The 14183-nt window shown below is 57.8% G+C and overlaps 1 protein-coding gene across 2 annotated transcripts; it reads right to left on the reverse strand.

The window, feature by feature from the left end:
- Nucleotides 1-224: 224 nt before the first annotated feature.
- IRX1 (iroquois homeobox 1) lies at nucleotides 225-12902 on the reverse strand. Of its 2 annotated transcripts, none has more exons than XM_057496620.1 (4): nucleotides 12387-12902; nucleotides 8563-9592; nucleotides 8207-8279; nucleotides 225-1412 (listed from the first exon to the last, which is right to left on the reverse strand). In XM_057496620.1, exons 1-4 carry the CDS (start codon nucleotides 12660-12662, stop codon nucleotides 1193-1195), a joined length of 1599 nt encoding a protein of 532 aa, XP_057352603.1. In that variant the 5' UTR covers nucleotides 12663-12902; the 3' UTR covers nucleotides 225-1192. The 2 variants fall into 2 exon arrangements, with proteins under 2 accessions (XP_057352603.1, XP_036775676.2); XM_036919781.2 differs by lacking the exon at nucleotides 225-1412 and adding an exon at nucleotides 7521-7980 and having other exon boundaries at nucleotides 12387-12898.
- Between the last annotated feature and the right edge of the window lie 1281 nt (nucleotides 12903-14183).

Here is a 14183-nt window from a genome sequence, read left to right on the forward strand (position 1 = left end):
CAGATCTCACAAAACTCCTCCAAGAAAAGTCAACAAATGAAGGAAGCGCAAATGTGAGCCAGGATGGTGGTGTCCAAGGGTCACCAGCAAGGACTGCCTGGTGCCTCCAACAGAAAAAGGGACAAATTCTCACCCAGGGACTAAGCAGTCTAAAAATACCCTTAAAATGTTCTAAGTTGGAAGAGGAATTCACAACCTAACCAGAATGCAGGGATCAAGCAGTCTGATGAAAGAGAAGGAAGGGTGCCTTCTGCATTTATTTATGTCTAAGCCCAGGGAGCAATGCAGACAGCATATAACAAATATGCATGCCCACAGCTTGGTCTCACATGTAACACACACAGGCAGTCACGGAGTGCATGCAGGGCCTACTCACCCAGGGCCACTGGAGACCCCCTTGGGTGGAGCCTTCTCTTAGTGGCCTTGCATTGGTTGGGAGAACACCTAACCGCTGAGCTCACCCAGCAGCCCTGATGTCGGGTTTGAGGGTGGGAGTATTAGCCTCCCTTGAGGGTGTATGTTATTGTAAGCACCAGATCTTTCAGCCAGAAACCAACTGAAATTCCAGCCACGTGTCTGGCACAAGGTGGTTCCACTTAGAAGTAATAAATAAATACATACGTATATAAACAATTAAATAAGAACTGTATGAAAGAGGAAAGGAAGTCTTAGCAGAAACTGGAACTTTCTCTGCGCATCCTCGTCTGTAGCCCCATGGTTTCAATTACACTGTTCTGAGGCTGTACGGATACTGATATGTTTGCATTGCTGGCTTTCTTTTTTTTTTTTTACAACTCACCGCAGGATAACAAAGTCAAAAATATACCATTCTGATCCACAGGATACTTCTGCAGTGAATCCACACAGAAGCAATTAATTTCCTGGTGGTATTTTTACACTGGGGGCCCAATGCGGGTCCCCATTATACAAACAAAAACTCCAGACAGCTCCTGCTGCCTGATAAAAAATAAATCAGATTGCAGAGGGCTGTTTGACCTCGGACTGCTACAGGCTATGACTTGTAATGAGGCATCCCAACACTAATTATGAAGCTTATTAAAGAGAATTGTCCAACTTGTACTAAAGTGCATGCTGTAATCATGTTAAAGAAGGCAGGCCTCCAGAACAATCAGCCAGCAGCCACCTGGCTCAGCAAAGTGGTCCACGTGGGCAAAGCCAGGGAGGGCATGGATCAAATCACAAGCAGTATAATTGTTTTTGGCAAACTGGTCAGGATACATTTGATAGAGGGGCAGGTAAGACTACTAACCCCCGATGATAATTCACCTCTGCCAGGGAAGCGTCGAGACGGTCCAAGGCAGACATCGCCAGCACAGGATTTTATTATTACACTTAATCTGAATCTTCTCTCAGGTTGCAGAAGCACTATTTCAATGTCCTCTTTCAGGAGGCTAGGGGGAAAAGATTAATAAAGATGTAGAAGGCTGAACTGCTCTGAGATTTGTTTAATTATTCCCCACAGGACTGCCCAGCAATCTGCTGACATTTGGCCCCGACCCTGCAAATCCTCAGTAAATATTAATATATCAGCTCAAACAGGGACCGTTGTTTTATTGGTTCATGGAGCTCAGAGAGATTGGCCGCAGCGGTGAAAAATAATGTGCACAAGTGGGGAAGACGGGCTGCTTTGAGTCCACCTTCTGTGCGCACATGAGCTGTGAGCTCCGACAAAATGGCAACGCTGCTGCAGAGACGCTTCGGGTGCTTTCGCTGCCCTTTGTACGGCCCGCTGGAATAATCCCCAGACCCCAGCGGCGGGAGGTGGGACAGGAAGGGGGCGCGGCCCGGGAAGGAGGATCGCACGTTATCGTCTGGGAGGCTGGGGTTTCCGTAGGGCGGAAGGGCTGCCCTCCAATCCGAGCCGCCCTTCCCCGCGCAGGGCCCAGGACGCCAGGCCCAGGGAGTTGGAGGGAGGGCGAGGCGCGCGCCCCTCCCGCCGGGACTCAGCCTCCCCCCACAGCACCTTCCGCTGCCCTCCCGTCCAGTCCACACACTTGAGAACGGGACGGCCCGTGTTGATTGAGAATTTGATAAAGAAAAAAAAATGAGGTTGCCTTTTCATTTTGCCCCATGTGCACTGGTGGTGGTGGTATTTTTGGAGGTTTTGTTGTCTTTGCCTCAAATTTAGATACCTATTATTGACTCATCTCTTAAACGCTGTTAAGTTCCTAACTGCTGAGTGTTCTCTGGGGGCCAGGGAGGCCTCTAAACTTCTTGGGTGTTAAGAAAGGGGCTGCCGACCGCATTTGGCTCTCAGATGTACCGGGCTGCAGAGTTAATGCGTGATTAATTTTATTCATAAAAATGTTAATCACTTCATTGTGAGATCTTTTTAGCATTCCGTGCAGCCAGCACTTCCTTAATTTCTCCTGCCCAGCGCCTCGCAGATGTATTTAATATTTTCAGACATTGCCTATCTGAGGACCTAGCAATTAAACATACGCTTAAAATTCAGTAACAAGCAGAGCTAAGCAACGACTAACTAGCCAACAGGTAAGACACGCAGGGGACGCCCAGTGACCAGCGGGATCGTCGCTGGCGTCAGGGGCAGCGGCGCCCGGGGACCTTGTTGAGGCCGCGCAGAAGCCGCCTCTCCAGGAGCCCCACCCAGGCGGGAATGCAGCGGAGAAATCTGGGGGCTCCCTCCCGGTGCTAAAGGCAGAGTTGGGTAGAGAAAACAGGAATAAAGGCCCTTCGGTTTAGAAGACTGACACTCCCCGCGTCATTCCAACCTCCGCGCTCGGCGCAGGGCAGTGGCCAAGCGGACAGGGCCGGGGGTGGGCGCCGCGGGGCAGGGCTGGCTGAGGCCGCCGGGCCGCCACCGGCCCTGGTACACCCGCTCATTGCGCTTGGACGCAGGATAAATGGATTAGGGGATCAGAGACACCCACGGCGCCTTCAGAAGCCATACAGCAGAGCACAGAAGAGGCTGCCATTTGCTCCCAGCCCGAGGGGGCAGGGTCCGACCTACCCTTCAGTGCGCACCTGCTGGGGCGGGTCCGTGAGCTGCCTCGGGGGCTCATCCTGCGCTGGTGCCCGGGTCAGGCCCACAGTCCGGGACTGTGATGGAAACGTCACCCAGGTGCCGACCACCCACCTCTGCTCAGGGCCACCTTGCTTCTCTGACTTCCCATTTAAGGGAAATCCTGAATTTTAGAGCCCTCCATGTCCACCTGGGCTGCTTAGTGACTTTCGTGGGTGGTGGGTCTCTATCTCCTTTGAAAACAGATGTTGAAATATAAATATTGTGAATGCATTGGAATAAAAAATGAATATGTTGCTCTTATAATTTAGCACATTTTCTTCAACTTAAGTTCCTTTTTAATTTTCATTAGAAAAGAAATGCAAACATTTTCATCCGCCTCTAAAAGTATTGTGGGCACCAGGCTCTGTGCGGGGTGGCCCACTTGTCCGGCTCCTGCGTCCCCTCCGTGCTGGCCGTAGGAGGGCCCACTGCCAGCCAGATGCCCCTGTTGGGAGGGGAAAGGGGATCTATATCCAGCTCCAGTAGCCAGGGCACCAAAGGCTGCCCTCAGTCCCCAGGCGATGCCCTTCCACAGCCTTCCGGCTCTGCAGCTATAATTAGCCCCAGGGGCCGGGCAGGGGTGCTGGAGAAGGCCTTCTGAAGCTCCTCCTCCCCGGCTGAGTGGCACAGACCGCTGCACGGTGTTTAACTTGGGGCCATCCATCCCACGCTCCTGTGGGAAGCCCCAGCCAAGGAAACATTTCCCCAGAGGGCTTGCTCTTTAGCCCTTGGGACCACTGGAGGTAGGTGGGGGCTACCCCTACCCCAAAGCACACCCCCTCTACCTCCTAGCTCTGTCTCCTGTCCACCCACCCTGGATTTGAGACCTAGGGTTCACATGTACCCCTCACCCCCCCGCCTTGTCCTCCCAACCTGGAACCACAGAGTCCTGCTGGGGCCACCAGATGTGGCAGGTCTCTCCCCCTGCTGCTGGAGTCCAGAGAGCTGCAGGATCATAAGGCAGGTGCTCAGTGTCACGTACCCCAGGTTCCCCTTTCCAGTCAAGGCTTCAAAGTCAGCTGACTCATGTCACAGTGCTGGATCGGGAGATGTGACCCATGCAACACAGGAGGTACACAGAAGATCCTCAGGCCTCCAAATTCCAATTGCTTTGTACCCCAAAGCAAGCAAGCCAACCCCCATCCAGCAACCTCCCCTGGATTTGGCTTCCTTCCCTCCATTCTAACCGTTATCTTCAGGTCTCCAGGGTCAAAACCCCATTCTCACTAGCAAACTGGGCCCTGTCATTGATTCAGTACAGCATTTGGGGTTCCAATCTCTCCAAATCAGCATCCATAAATCCACGGTCCCTACCGGGCAACCCCAGCCCCACCCCAACCTTGCCTTGGAAAGCCAGGCAGCCTCTGGCCTGCTCTCGCCATCAGAAGGGCAGGAAAGACGATGGCTGAGGAGGTCTGGGCTCCCAGTCCCTGCCCCAAGAGAGGATCTGGGGCAGAGGGGCTATGGCCAGCCCCTCCAGGCCGGAGTGGAGGGCCAGCGCCCTTCTGAGGGCACCTGGGCTCCATGGCCACTCTGCAGTCTGTCTCCTCTCCCATCTCCCTCCCTGGCCTGCTAGCTCCCTAGCAGAGGCCTATCTACAAGGCCTACTGAAACTTTATAGGGCATGATTCACCAGCAGTATGCCCCTTGGAGCCACGGCATGTATTAATCAGTGTCAGACCACTGAAACTGAGATATATTCAAATTGCAGGCGAGGTAAATGTGTTGGTGAATATGATTGACCTGAGGAGGGAAGGAAGAACGGTGGAAGCAGAGACTTCAGAGACCAGCAGGTCAGACTAGGACTGGGAGTTGGGGGTGACAAGGGCTTTGCCTCACACCACGTCCTGTCACCTCTGCGTGGCCTGCGCTGCAGCAGAAAGAAGGTCTCCCACTGGATTTCTTATCCTTCCACCCAAAAGTCTCCTCAGAGCCTTTCTACCAGGAACCTGCTTCCAAGGGGAAGAGGGGCCCCAAATCACAAACATTAATCCCACTGACATTTCCAACCCCTATCCCTTTTTCGAGTTCACAGAGCTTGCTGGTCACAGAACTTCTGCCCTCCAAAACTTTCCTGGGCAGGGTGAGCTGTGAACGTGCCTTTGCACATGCAGGAAGTTCCTGAGGAACTGCCACTCTGGTTTTAGAGAAAAAGGGGGTTTCCAGGTATCTTGGGGGCTGAAACTGTGAAGATCAGGCTCCCCCGTGGCATGGCACCCGAGTCAAGCAGACACTTGGGTGGCTGTTGTGGCTGTTTAAGATGTAAACAAATGGTGCACAACGAACAAAAATGCTTTTCATTGCGCCATTAAAAATTCATTGCTTTCCACTCAAGGAAAAGAATTCTGAGACTAGCCATCTGATTTGTTTGCATGGGAAGCTTCGGTCCCCAGGAGGGGACAACAGACCCTTCAGGATTCCTAGGCCACAGGGGTTCTGAGGCTTGGAACCCTGCTGCTGAGCACGTGAAGGCCTAGCCATCTGGGGGTGGGGGGCAGCATTCAGGGGTCCCAAATGTACTCATTAGAAATAAAAAAAGAATTGACATATGGGGTGTTCAAGCAGCTCATGCCTGCATGACTGTACTATTGGATTCTGAGAAATAACAGAGAGTAGAGGCCAGCCAGGGGCAGACAACTCTGCTTCCTGGCCTGATCTCCCAGAACAGGATACCCCCAGCGCCTTTCAGGTGCCAAATGGCCCATCTGTGGGCCAAGAACATAATCCCTCATCAGAGCAGCAGAGCACCTCTGGTCAAAGCTCTGTAAAAGTTCACTCTTCGCCAGCCCTAGCATCAGGGTGGGGAGGAGCTCTGGAATGGGGAATGGGGGCTGCAGTGACCCCTGAAATCCTAGCACGGAAAACGGTTGAGGAACTCCTCTCTGAATTTGCAAGCCCCGCCCAGGACAATGCAAACGCCAGCCTAGAGCCTGGCACCCACTTCCTCCCCACCAAAGCCTGCCGCCCATCCAGCTGGCCCACGAACGCATGAAAGCGAATCAATGGCACTCAGAAGCATAACTCCCACAACCACAAATTAAGGCTGGCACCCCAAGGTTCAGCCGCCCCCCAAATTCTGCCCCATTCCCTGGAGCAAGATCTCCCTGCGATCAGGACCCCATCCCGTTTCCCACCCATAGAGGGCGCCCCAAGTACGTCCTTGCCGACTGGAAGCGGCTGAACCCCGGCGGTAGCCCCCAGCCAGTCGGCCCTGCTTGGCTCCGCAGCCCTGCTACCCGGTGCTCCCCACGTGCGGGCCATCCACGCTCACCCCGGCCAACGGCTCCCGCCACTCTTCCTCCAGCCTTGGGGGCGGGCGGACCCTCCCCTCCAAAACGCACAGGGTGGGGCTGGGGGCTGGCTGGCTTGGAGAAGAATGCAGGCTCCTAGAGGAGTCCCTGTGGGGTAAAGCCCCTCGTCCTCAGCTCAAGCTGCCCTGGACAGCGGCTCTTCAAGAGCAAGTCGGCGGGGACCAGGCCTGGGTGTGTCAGGGAAGGTCCTGGTGTGAGGCAAAGCCCTTGTCACAGGTCCTGTCCTGCCACTGGGTGGGGTCCCCCGCAGCCCGCATCCTCACTGGCTGTTTTGGAAATGTTTGCTTTCTCCGCTTTCATGAATTCAGCTTAAAATTGCCAGAGCCCTGTGTCGCTCAGAGCGCCCCCTCGGCCCACAGTGCCAACCTCGGGGATCCCCGGGCTCCTGGGCCACCGCACCTGCCGTCCGAGGCCCGAGTCATCCAGCATTGCTCACTGCCATCGCTCCCAGCGGCCTCCAGTCTTGGCCACAGCCAGCTGGGAGCTTATTAGCTCCGCGGCTCACTGGCAAGCCCAGCACAGGACGCAGGAGTTTAAAGGTGCCTCCGTGGAAGACCAAAATCCCCTCCTCTTTCTCACGCACGCCGCTGGCACAGCCCTCACCCCTCTTACTCGCCCGGAGAATGCCAGCACCGCATCCTTGCCAGCCCATCAGGTCAGTTTCAAAGAACCTTCCAATTTCCCCACACTTGATTTAACCAGATAACCAAAAAATAGATTCAAAGCAAAATTTCATACTCCATTACATCCTCGCTCTACCCACGAAAGTACCCAAAGCCACGACCCACTGTTGAGACAACTACACACAGATTGATTTCATATCCGAAGGTTCTCCTCTGGGGACACGATTGGAGATTCTTGTCATTTTTTCCCCATTGCTGCCCACTCCATGAAATCGTTTTATACACTGCCAAAGACCGAACTCATTTATTTCCTGAGAAAGATGTGGCCCAGATAAATGTGTAAAAGTTGGAAAGAATTAAACTGCCAACGAGAAACCGACCTGGTGACATTAGCAAATTCAACAACCAAAAGACAGATGCCCTGGCCTCCTCGGTGGAGACTCCCCGAGTAACCTTTGCCCGGGACTCCGGGGCCCTGCGAGGATTCCGGAGTCAGGACACCCCGTGGACACCCGGCCACACACAGCAGCAGCAGCAGTGGGCATTTCACTTAGTTTATTAGACAAAAATATATGATTTAGACAAGTTTGCCGACGCGCTATTTACAATCTGAAATCACTCTATGTACAGAAAGAAGGAAAAAGAATAAAGAGACAGAAAGAAAGAAAGAGGAAAAGACACAAGCACGTGGAGGCATTTACCGAACCGATAATCAGTCGGACCAAGGTGACGGCCACCATAGCGGCGGGGGCGGAGGCCTGGCGGCCTGGAAGCGAGCTCGGCCGGGACGAGCCCCTTCTGCAGAAAGCGATGCATGGAGTCGATGTCGTCGCCGTGTTTGTCCTTTACACCAGTCTGAAATATTTGTCTTCATTCCTCCCTCATCCCCTCCCTCCCGAACTCCTCCCCCCTCCCCCCGCAAAAGTGAAAGGCCACCCAGAATCAGGCGGACGGGAGGGCTGCTAGGATCCGCGGCGTTCCCTCCTGCGGGACCAGCGAGCTGCAGGGAGACACAGGGAGACAAGGACGCTCAGGCCCTGGCGGCGGACGGACACAAGGACCCGGCGTCGCGGGACCTCCCGCCCGGCTCCCGGCTGGGGAGAAGCCCGGGGCAGTCCGCCGGCCCGGCGCAGGGCAGGTGGAGAGCACACCGTCGGCGGCGGCTGCTCGACCCCACCGCCCAAACGCACCTCCCCGCGCCCAGTGGTAAGGGAGGAGGCACTCACTTGTCGCGCACTGGCTGGAAGGGCGACTTTAGCTGCTGTGCTGGAGAGTCTGGCCTGGGGACGAGGTCTCTCTCTACGAGGGAGGGGAGGAGGCAGAAGTTTCAGGGTGGGGGGTGCCGCAGAGACGCTAATGCCTCCTCCCCACTTCCTCTCCCTCCGATGGGGCTGCGTCTCCTCGAGAAACAGCCTCCCTCTCTCGCCCTCCCCAGGCAGGCCCCGAGCGGAGCAGCGCCTCCCGGACAGAACCGCAACCCGTAGGCCTCACCGCCTAATACTGTTCAGCCCCTGACGCCCCCGCCCGGGTGCCGCCCCACCCTCACGCCAGACCCGGGGCCCGGGGCGGGGCTGCGCTGTACCTGGGAGCGTGGGGCTGCTGCGGGCGGAGGCCTTGTCGCCGTGGAGTACGCCCGCGGCCACGGCGACGGGCGGCTGCGGTGGCAGAGGCGCGGGCAGGTGCGGGCCGTGCTGCGCAGCGTGGGACGCGCCCACACCCAAGAAAGAGCGCATGTTGAGCAGGGAGCCCTGCGCAAGGAAAGCGCCGTTGGTCCAGTTGGAGAACTTTCCGATGTGGCAGGTGTACAGTCCGTGGCTGGGCAGGAACGCGGGGTGTTGCAGCGGCGCGCCCGCGGGAGACCCGTGCACACCCGGGGGTCCCGCGGGCGGCGGCGAGGCCTTGGGCGCGCCGTCGGGGCTCGTGGCCGTCTCGGCCAGCGACCAGATCTTGGGCTTGCTGTGCGGCGCGCTCTGCAGGCCTCCCGCCGCGGCCCCGGGACTTAGCAGGCCAGTGCTGCCGGGCTCCGGGGCCTCCTTGGCCAGGCCCAGGGGCGAGCCTTGCGGCTTGAGCGCGTCGGCCGCCTCCAGCAGCGAGCCCTGGTCCCGGGCAAGGGCTGCAGGGGCTGCGGGCGCGCGCGGCGCCTCGGCCTTGTCTTCCTCGTCGTTGCTCTGGTCGCCGTCGTGCTCGTCGATCTTGTCGATGTCGATGCTCTCCAGATCGATCTCCTCGTCGTCGTCGGCCTTTTCGGGGTCGCCTTCCGTGTCGCTTCCGAAGAGGGCGCCGTCCTCCTGGTCCTTGCTGCGTGCGCCCCACGTCACCTTGTTCTCCTTCTTGAGGCGCCGGCGCGCGTTGGCGAACCAGGTGGAGACCTGCGTGAGGGTCATCTTGGTGATGATGGCCAGCATGATCTTCTCGCCCTTGGTGGGGTACGGGTTCTTGCGGTGCTCGTTGAGCCAGGCCTTGAGCGTGCTCGTGCTCTCGCGCGTGGCGTTCTTGGGCCGCCCGGGATCCCCGTACTGGAACTGGCCGTAGGGGTAGTAAGCCGGCGCCGTGTGGGCCGCAAAGGTGGCAGGGTGCACCCCGGGGTTGTCCTTGAGTTCATACTGTGAGCCCTGTAGCCACGGGACCCAGCAAGGGTGGAGAGAGAGGGCGGAGGTGGAGGGAGAGGGCGGAGGGGGGAGGCGGAAAAAGAGAGAGGTGAGTCCCCAAAACTGGGAAAGTCGGGCCGGGCGCAGCTCCTATCCGCTGGGGAACAGGAAGGCCCTGTGGTGCACCACCCGGGGAGTAAGTGTGCGGTCAGAACCGGGAGCTGCCTCCGGGAACCGCGCCTCCACGGATCACCGAGGGCTTTTTTGTCACCCAAGAAAAGTTCCAGAATCTATGCATCTCTAAGAAGACCATGGCGGGAGCCACGGCCCGCTAGAATTTCCCCAGGCCTCCCCCATCCCTCACCTCCACCCAGACCCCCAATCCCGAAGCCCGGATTTCCAAGTTTATCTCACACTAGCTAGAGGGGAAAACCTTTTAACTCCACTGATAAAACGGTTTTCTCCAAACGTAAAGGAACCCAGAGCCCAAGCCGCCTCCCTTCGACCCTGAGGGGGTCAAACAAAATAAACCATTGCGTGGTTTCTTCAGGTCCAAATTCACCAGCAATTCAAAATGAAAGCACACTCCTTTTAGCTCCCAAATTGATCTACATATAATGGCTCACCCATACTTAAAGGTCTGTAGTGGTGACAGGTAATTTAAAATTTTAATCCTGGCCATCATGACAACAATAACAAAAACACCGTTTTTTTTAAAATACAAAAGGAGTGCTTATCCGGTAAAATATTAACGCCAGGCCCGCAGTGGCAGGCTGCTAGGAGCAGAACCGGTTTCCTAGGCCTCTTTGGTTACTTTATCTCTTAAGTTTGACTTTGATCTGGAGCAAGCAAGCACAAACTGTTTGCAGGCATTTAGAGGCCGTGATTTATTTGCAATCAATATTCTTTTTATCATCGGTAGTAAAACACAGCGAGTCAAATTATCCCATCAGGTTTTTGGTAAGTAACATTTTATCTTTCTAACAACCTAATTAGGCCTCATTATTACCATAAATTGCCTGGCCAGACATTCACGCCCAATTTTACCTTTTGACTTCCAAATTCCCAATCATAATGACTTGGAAGCTAGGCCTACAATCCAAGTTTGGGTTTACGCTTAATTTCCAAGAACCGGCAGGAGACCACTAGGAAACCCACACCTTTTTTGGGGTGCAGGGGTTCTCCATACAGTTACCCCGGCAAAAAATAAAGCATCTCCCTTCTCGGCAGTAGGGGCTCCTCCTCACCAAACAGTTCCCTCTCCCCACCACAAACACCCGCGTTTCCTAAACGGCATACATCTGTATTCAAAATTTCTGTAAAAAATTATAATCCTCCACGTCACAATTGTCCAGTTGCTGTTAGTAAAGGAGGGGTCCAGACTGAGAAACTTGTAAACACCAAAAGATTTCTTTGACCAATTAGTTCGGTAGTCGCTGCCACAGAGAAAAGGCTTCCCTGGCCAGATTTCGTTTTTGCCTCATCTTTGCAAAGTACTTTGCACTTTTCTGCTTATGCGGTTGTAATTATAAGTAAGACATTTCGGTCTCCTCTCTGCTAGGAATTCTTTTGGAAAGGATACCTTGTAAACCTCTCATCGCTTCCTCGGCATCCCGGCCACCCGAACAAAATGGGAGCTCATCGTTTTCGATAGCAAGCGATCTGAAAGGCAGCTGGAGCCGCTTTCAGAGGAATAGGCTTTCTTTTCAAAACTACAAGGAAAAGTTACAGGAAAAGACACCAGCCGCTTTGCACGGGTACAGCTGGCGGGTATTTGTTTTCTGTCTCTTCTTCGGCAGGGGAAGGGGTCATGGTGGGGGGGCGGTGCCTGCAATTTGCCTTATGCCGCAGGCAGCAGCTCACGCGGGACTGACTGCCTCCCCGCCCCGAGCCCAGAGCGCGATTCACTAGCAGCCCGAAGTCTAAACCCGACCTTGCATTGCAGTCAGACCAAGGAAAATGGATCCTTGGGAACGAAAGGCAGGCCGGTCCCCGCGGAGAATTAAACCTGCGGCCTCCTTCCCCGATCTGACACCCACTGGAACGGGAGACCAAGCGGACACCATTTATCTCCAGCCCAGGGACACTGCTTTCTCTAATCATCCGTTATGTAACGCGGCAAGAAAGTGCTTTTCTCTCGGTGCAAATGAAATGAAAACTTCGGCAACTTACGAAAGTCAAGCAAACGCCTTTTCAGCCGCCAAAGGTCATTTCAACTTATTTTTTCCCCTAAATCTCAAAGTTGCACACACGCCATCAAGAGACCCCTCTGGGCCCGTCCGCGCTCCATTGTTAGGTTTATTTTGACCGCCTCTCCTAGGCTTTAAAGGGTTCCCTTTGGCAGTCAGATACTAGATGAGCTCCGACAAAAAAAAAAAAAGGAGAAAAGCCGGTTTGCCTGCCCGATACAGCCCTAGGTGGAGAGAGCGAGGCTGCGGTCCGGGCAGGGGAGTCCCGGTAAACCGGCCCGGCTGCCGGAGCCCCGTCCGCTGCCTCGCCGCCTCGCCCGAGCTGAGGTGCCGGCAGTTTGGTCCCGGCCTGCAGCACCGGCCGCGCGCCCCAGGCCTGCTCCTGCGGCCGCCCAGCATCCCCCGAGACCCCCTGCGCGGCCGGGCCTCCCGCCTCCCGGGCCGAGCGGCGGGACCGTGGCGGGCCGGCCGGCGGCCGCTCCGCGCTCCCGAGGCCCAGCCGCCACGGCCCCCCAACCCCGGCAGGGCCTGTCCCGCGCCTCGCCGGCCGCTCCGCCCGCGCTGCTCCCGCCCCCGCGCCCGGGACTCCGGGACGCCGGGGCGAGGCCGCTGCAGGCCGGCGCACTCACCATCTGCGAGAAGAGGCTGAGGTCGGCGGCGTAGGGCAGGAAGGCGCTGTAGTTGGGCGCGCCCGCGTACGGTCCGGCCGCCGCGTACATGCCCAGCACCGAGGTGACGGCGGCCGCGCCCGCGCCCGCGCCCAGCTCCGTCGCCCCAGGCCGGCCCGACGAGGCGGCGGCCGCGGCAGCGGCGGCGGCGGCCAGCACCCCCGGGCGCTCGCCGCCGTAGGCGCCGGGCCCCGCGGCGCTCAGGTACTGCGGGTAGCCCAGCTGCGGGAAGGACATGTCCGCTGACTCGGCGGCGGCGGGCAAGTATTAAAGGGGTGCGGAGGGAGGCGCGGGGCGGCCAGGCGAGGCGGGGGCAGCGGGCAGCCGGCCGGGCGCGCTCGTGCCGGCCCGGAGGCGGGGGCCGGTGGCTTCTCCACGGCCCGGTGCTCGCTGGCGCCCGGCTGCGCCCGGCTCCGCGATTCCGCGCCGACTGCGGCGGCCGCCCTCCGCTCGGCGGCGCGGCTTCAGACTCAATTTGAAGTTGATGCTTTGATTGGCATCCCCTTGAGCGCTGGCCCCGCCCCCGGCTCCCCACCCGCCCGCTCCCTGCCTCCCGCCCGCCCTCGCCGGCCGCTCCCGCCCCTCCCGGCGAGCACGTGGTGCTCCACGCCGGCCCGGCCACCACCGCCCCGGGTGGGCGCGCGAGCGGGCCGACGGCGGGTGCGGGCCCGGCGGCCGCGGCCCCTAACCCAGAGGCCCGCACGGCAGTCTGACAACCTGTGTGCAACGGTTTGCAGCTGTCGGACACCGGGGTTTGCGGTTGCGCAGCTGAGGTGTGTCTGCGCTTTCAGAAAAAAACATCTCGGCGCTGGCTTTTCCGCCGTTGGGGCGGTGGGGAAGGGGCTGGCCGGGGCACGGTGACAGCGGCGAGGAGCGGCCTCCCCTTCAAGGTCTGCGCTGCCTTGGCCTTCCCGGATGTCTTTGGCAGAAGCGCACTTCGGAGCACTCGGTGCGCCACGAAGCCTGGAGTGGCGTGACTCCCCAACGCAGGCGAGGCTACCCGTGACCCCCACTAGGTATTAACATGTCATCTAGCGATGTTCAACCTCTCTAAGCTTGGAGAAGCGGAAGCGACTGAGCTCTGCCGGCTTCTCCAGTTGTGAAAACTTTGAGAAAGGGCAGCCCCTTCTGAGAAGGCACTTCGGTGGGGGAAGCAGATGCAGTCTACTGTGGAGAGTTCTTGCGGGCAGGAGGGACTTTTCTTCGCAGAAAACGCACCACTGCAGAGGAAGGGCAACATTCTGCCCCCACCCTGGCGATGGGAGAAGCCAGCGGGGCCTGGGCGCCCCCAGTTTGTCCGCTAGATGCGCAAATGCAGGAAGTAGACGAGTGGAGTGCCCCGGGTATAGGCGGCTCCCTCTTCCCTCTCCTCTCTCCATACTCACCCGGCAGGAAGAGGGAGCGGACGCGGCCGGGAGCCATGCTCCGGGGTTGGCTCGGCCGCCAGGGACCTGGCCGCGCTACGGCGCAGACGCCGGATGCACGGTTCTCCTCGCCTCCCCGTGCCCGGGACAGCTTGGGCAGGCCGCTTCTGCGCTGCCTTCTCTGGCTTGGTCCTGGCGACTCAGGAATGGAGCGAGCCCAGGGTCTCCGCCTGGGCTCCCAGGACCACTTTGCACCCTATCTCCTCAGCCTGGGTGCACTGCCTGTTGGGGCGTTTACACACAAGACCCCACGGGAATTTCTTCCACGGACTGTTATCCCGGGCTTAGGTTTGGGCCTGTTGAGGCTGCGGAACTGAGGCTGCCCTCTGGCCCC

This window comes from Manis pentadactyla, chromosome 2 (assembly GCF_030020395.1).
Source record: "Manis pentadactyla isolate mManPen7 chromosome 2, mManPen7.hap1, whole genome shotgun sequence".
Taxonomy (NCBI): domain Eukaryota; kingdom Metazoa; phylum Chordata; class Mammalia; order Pholidota; family Manidae; genus Manis; species Manis pentadactyla.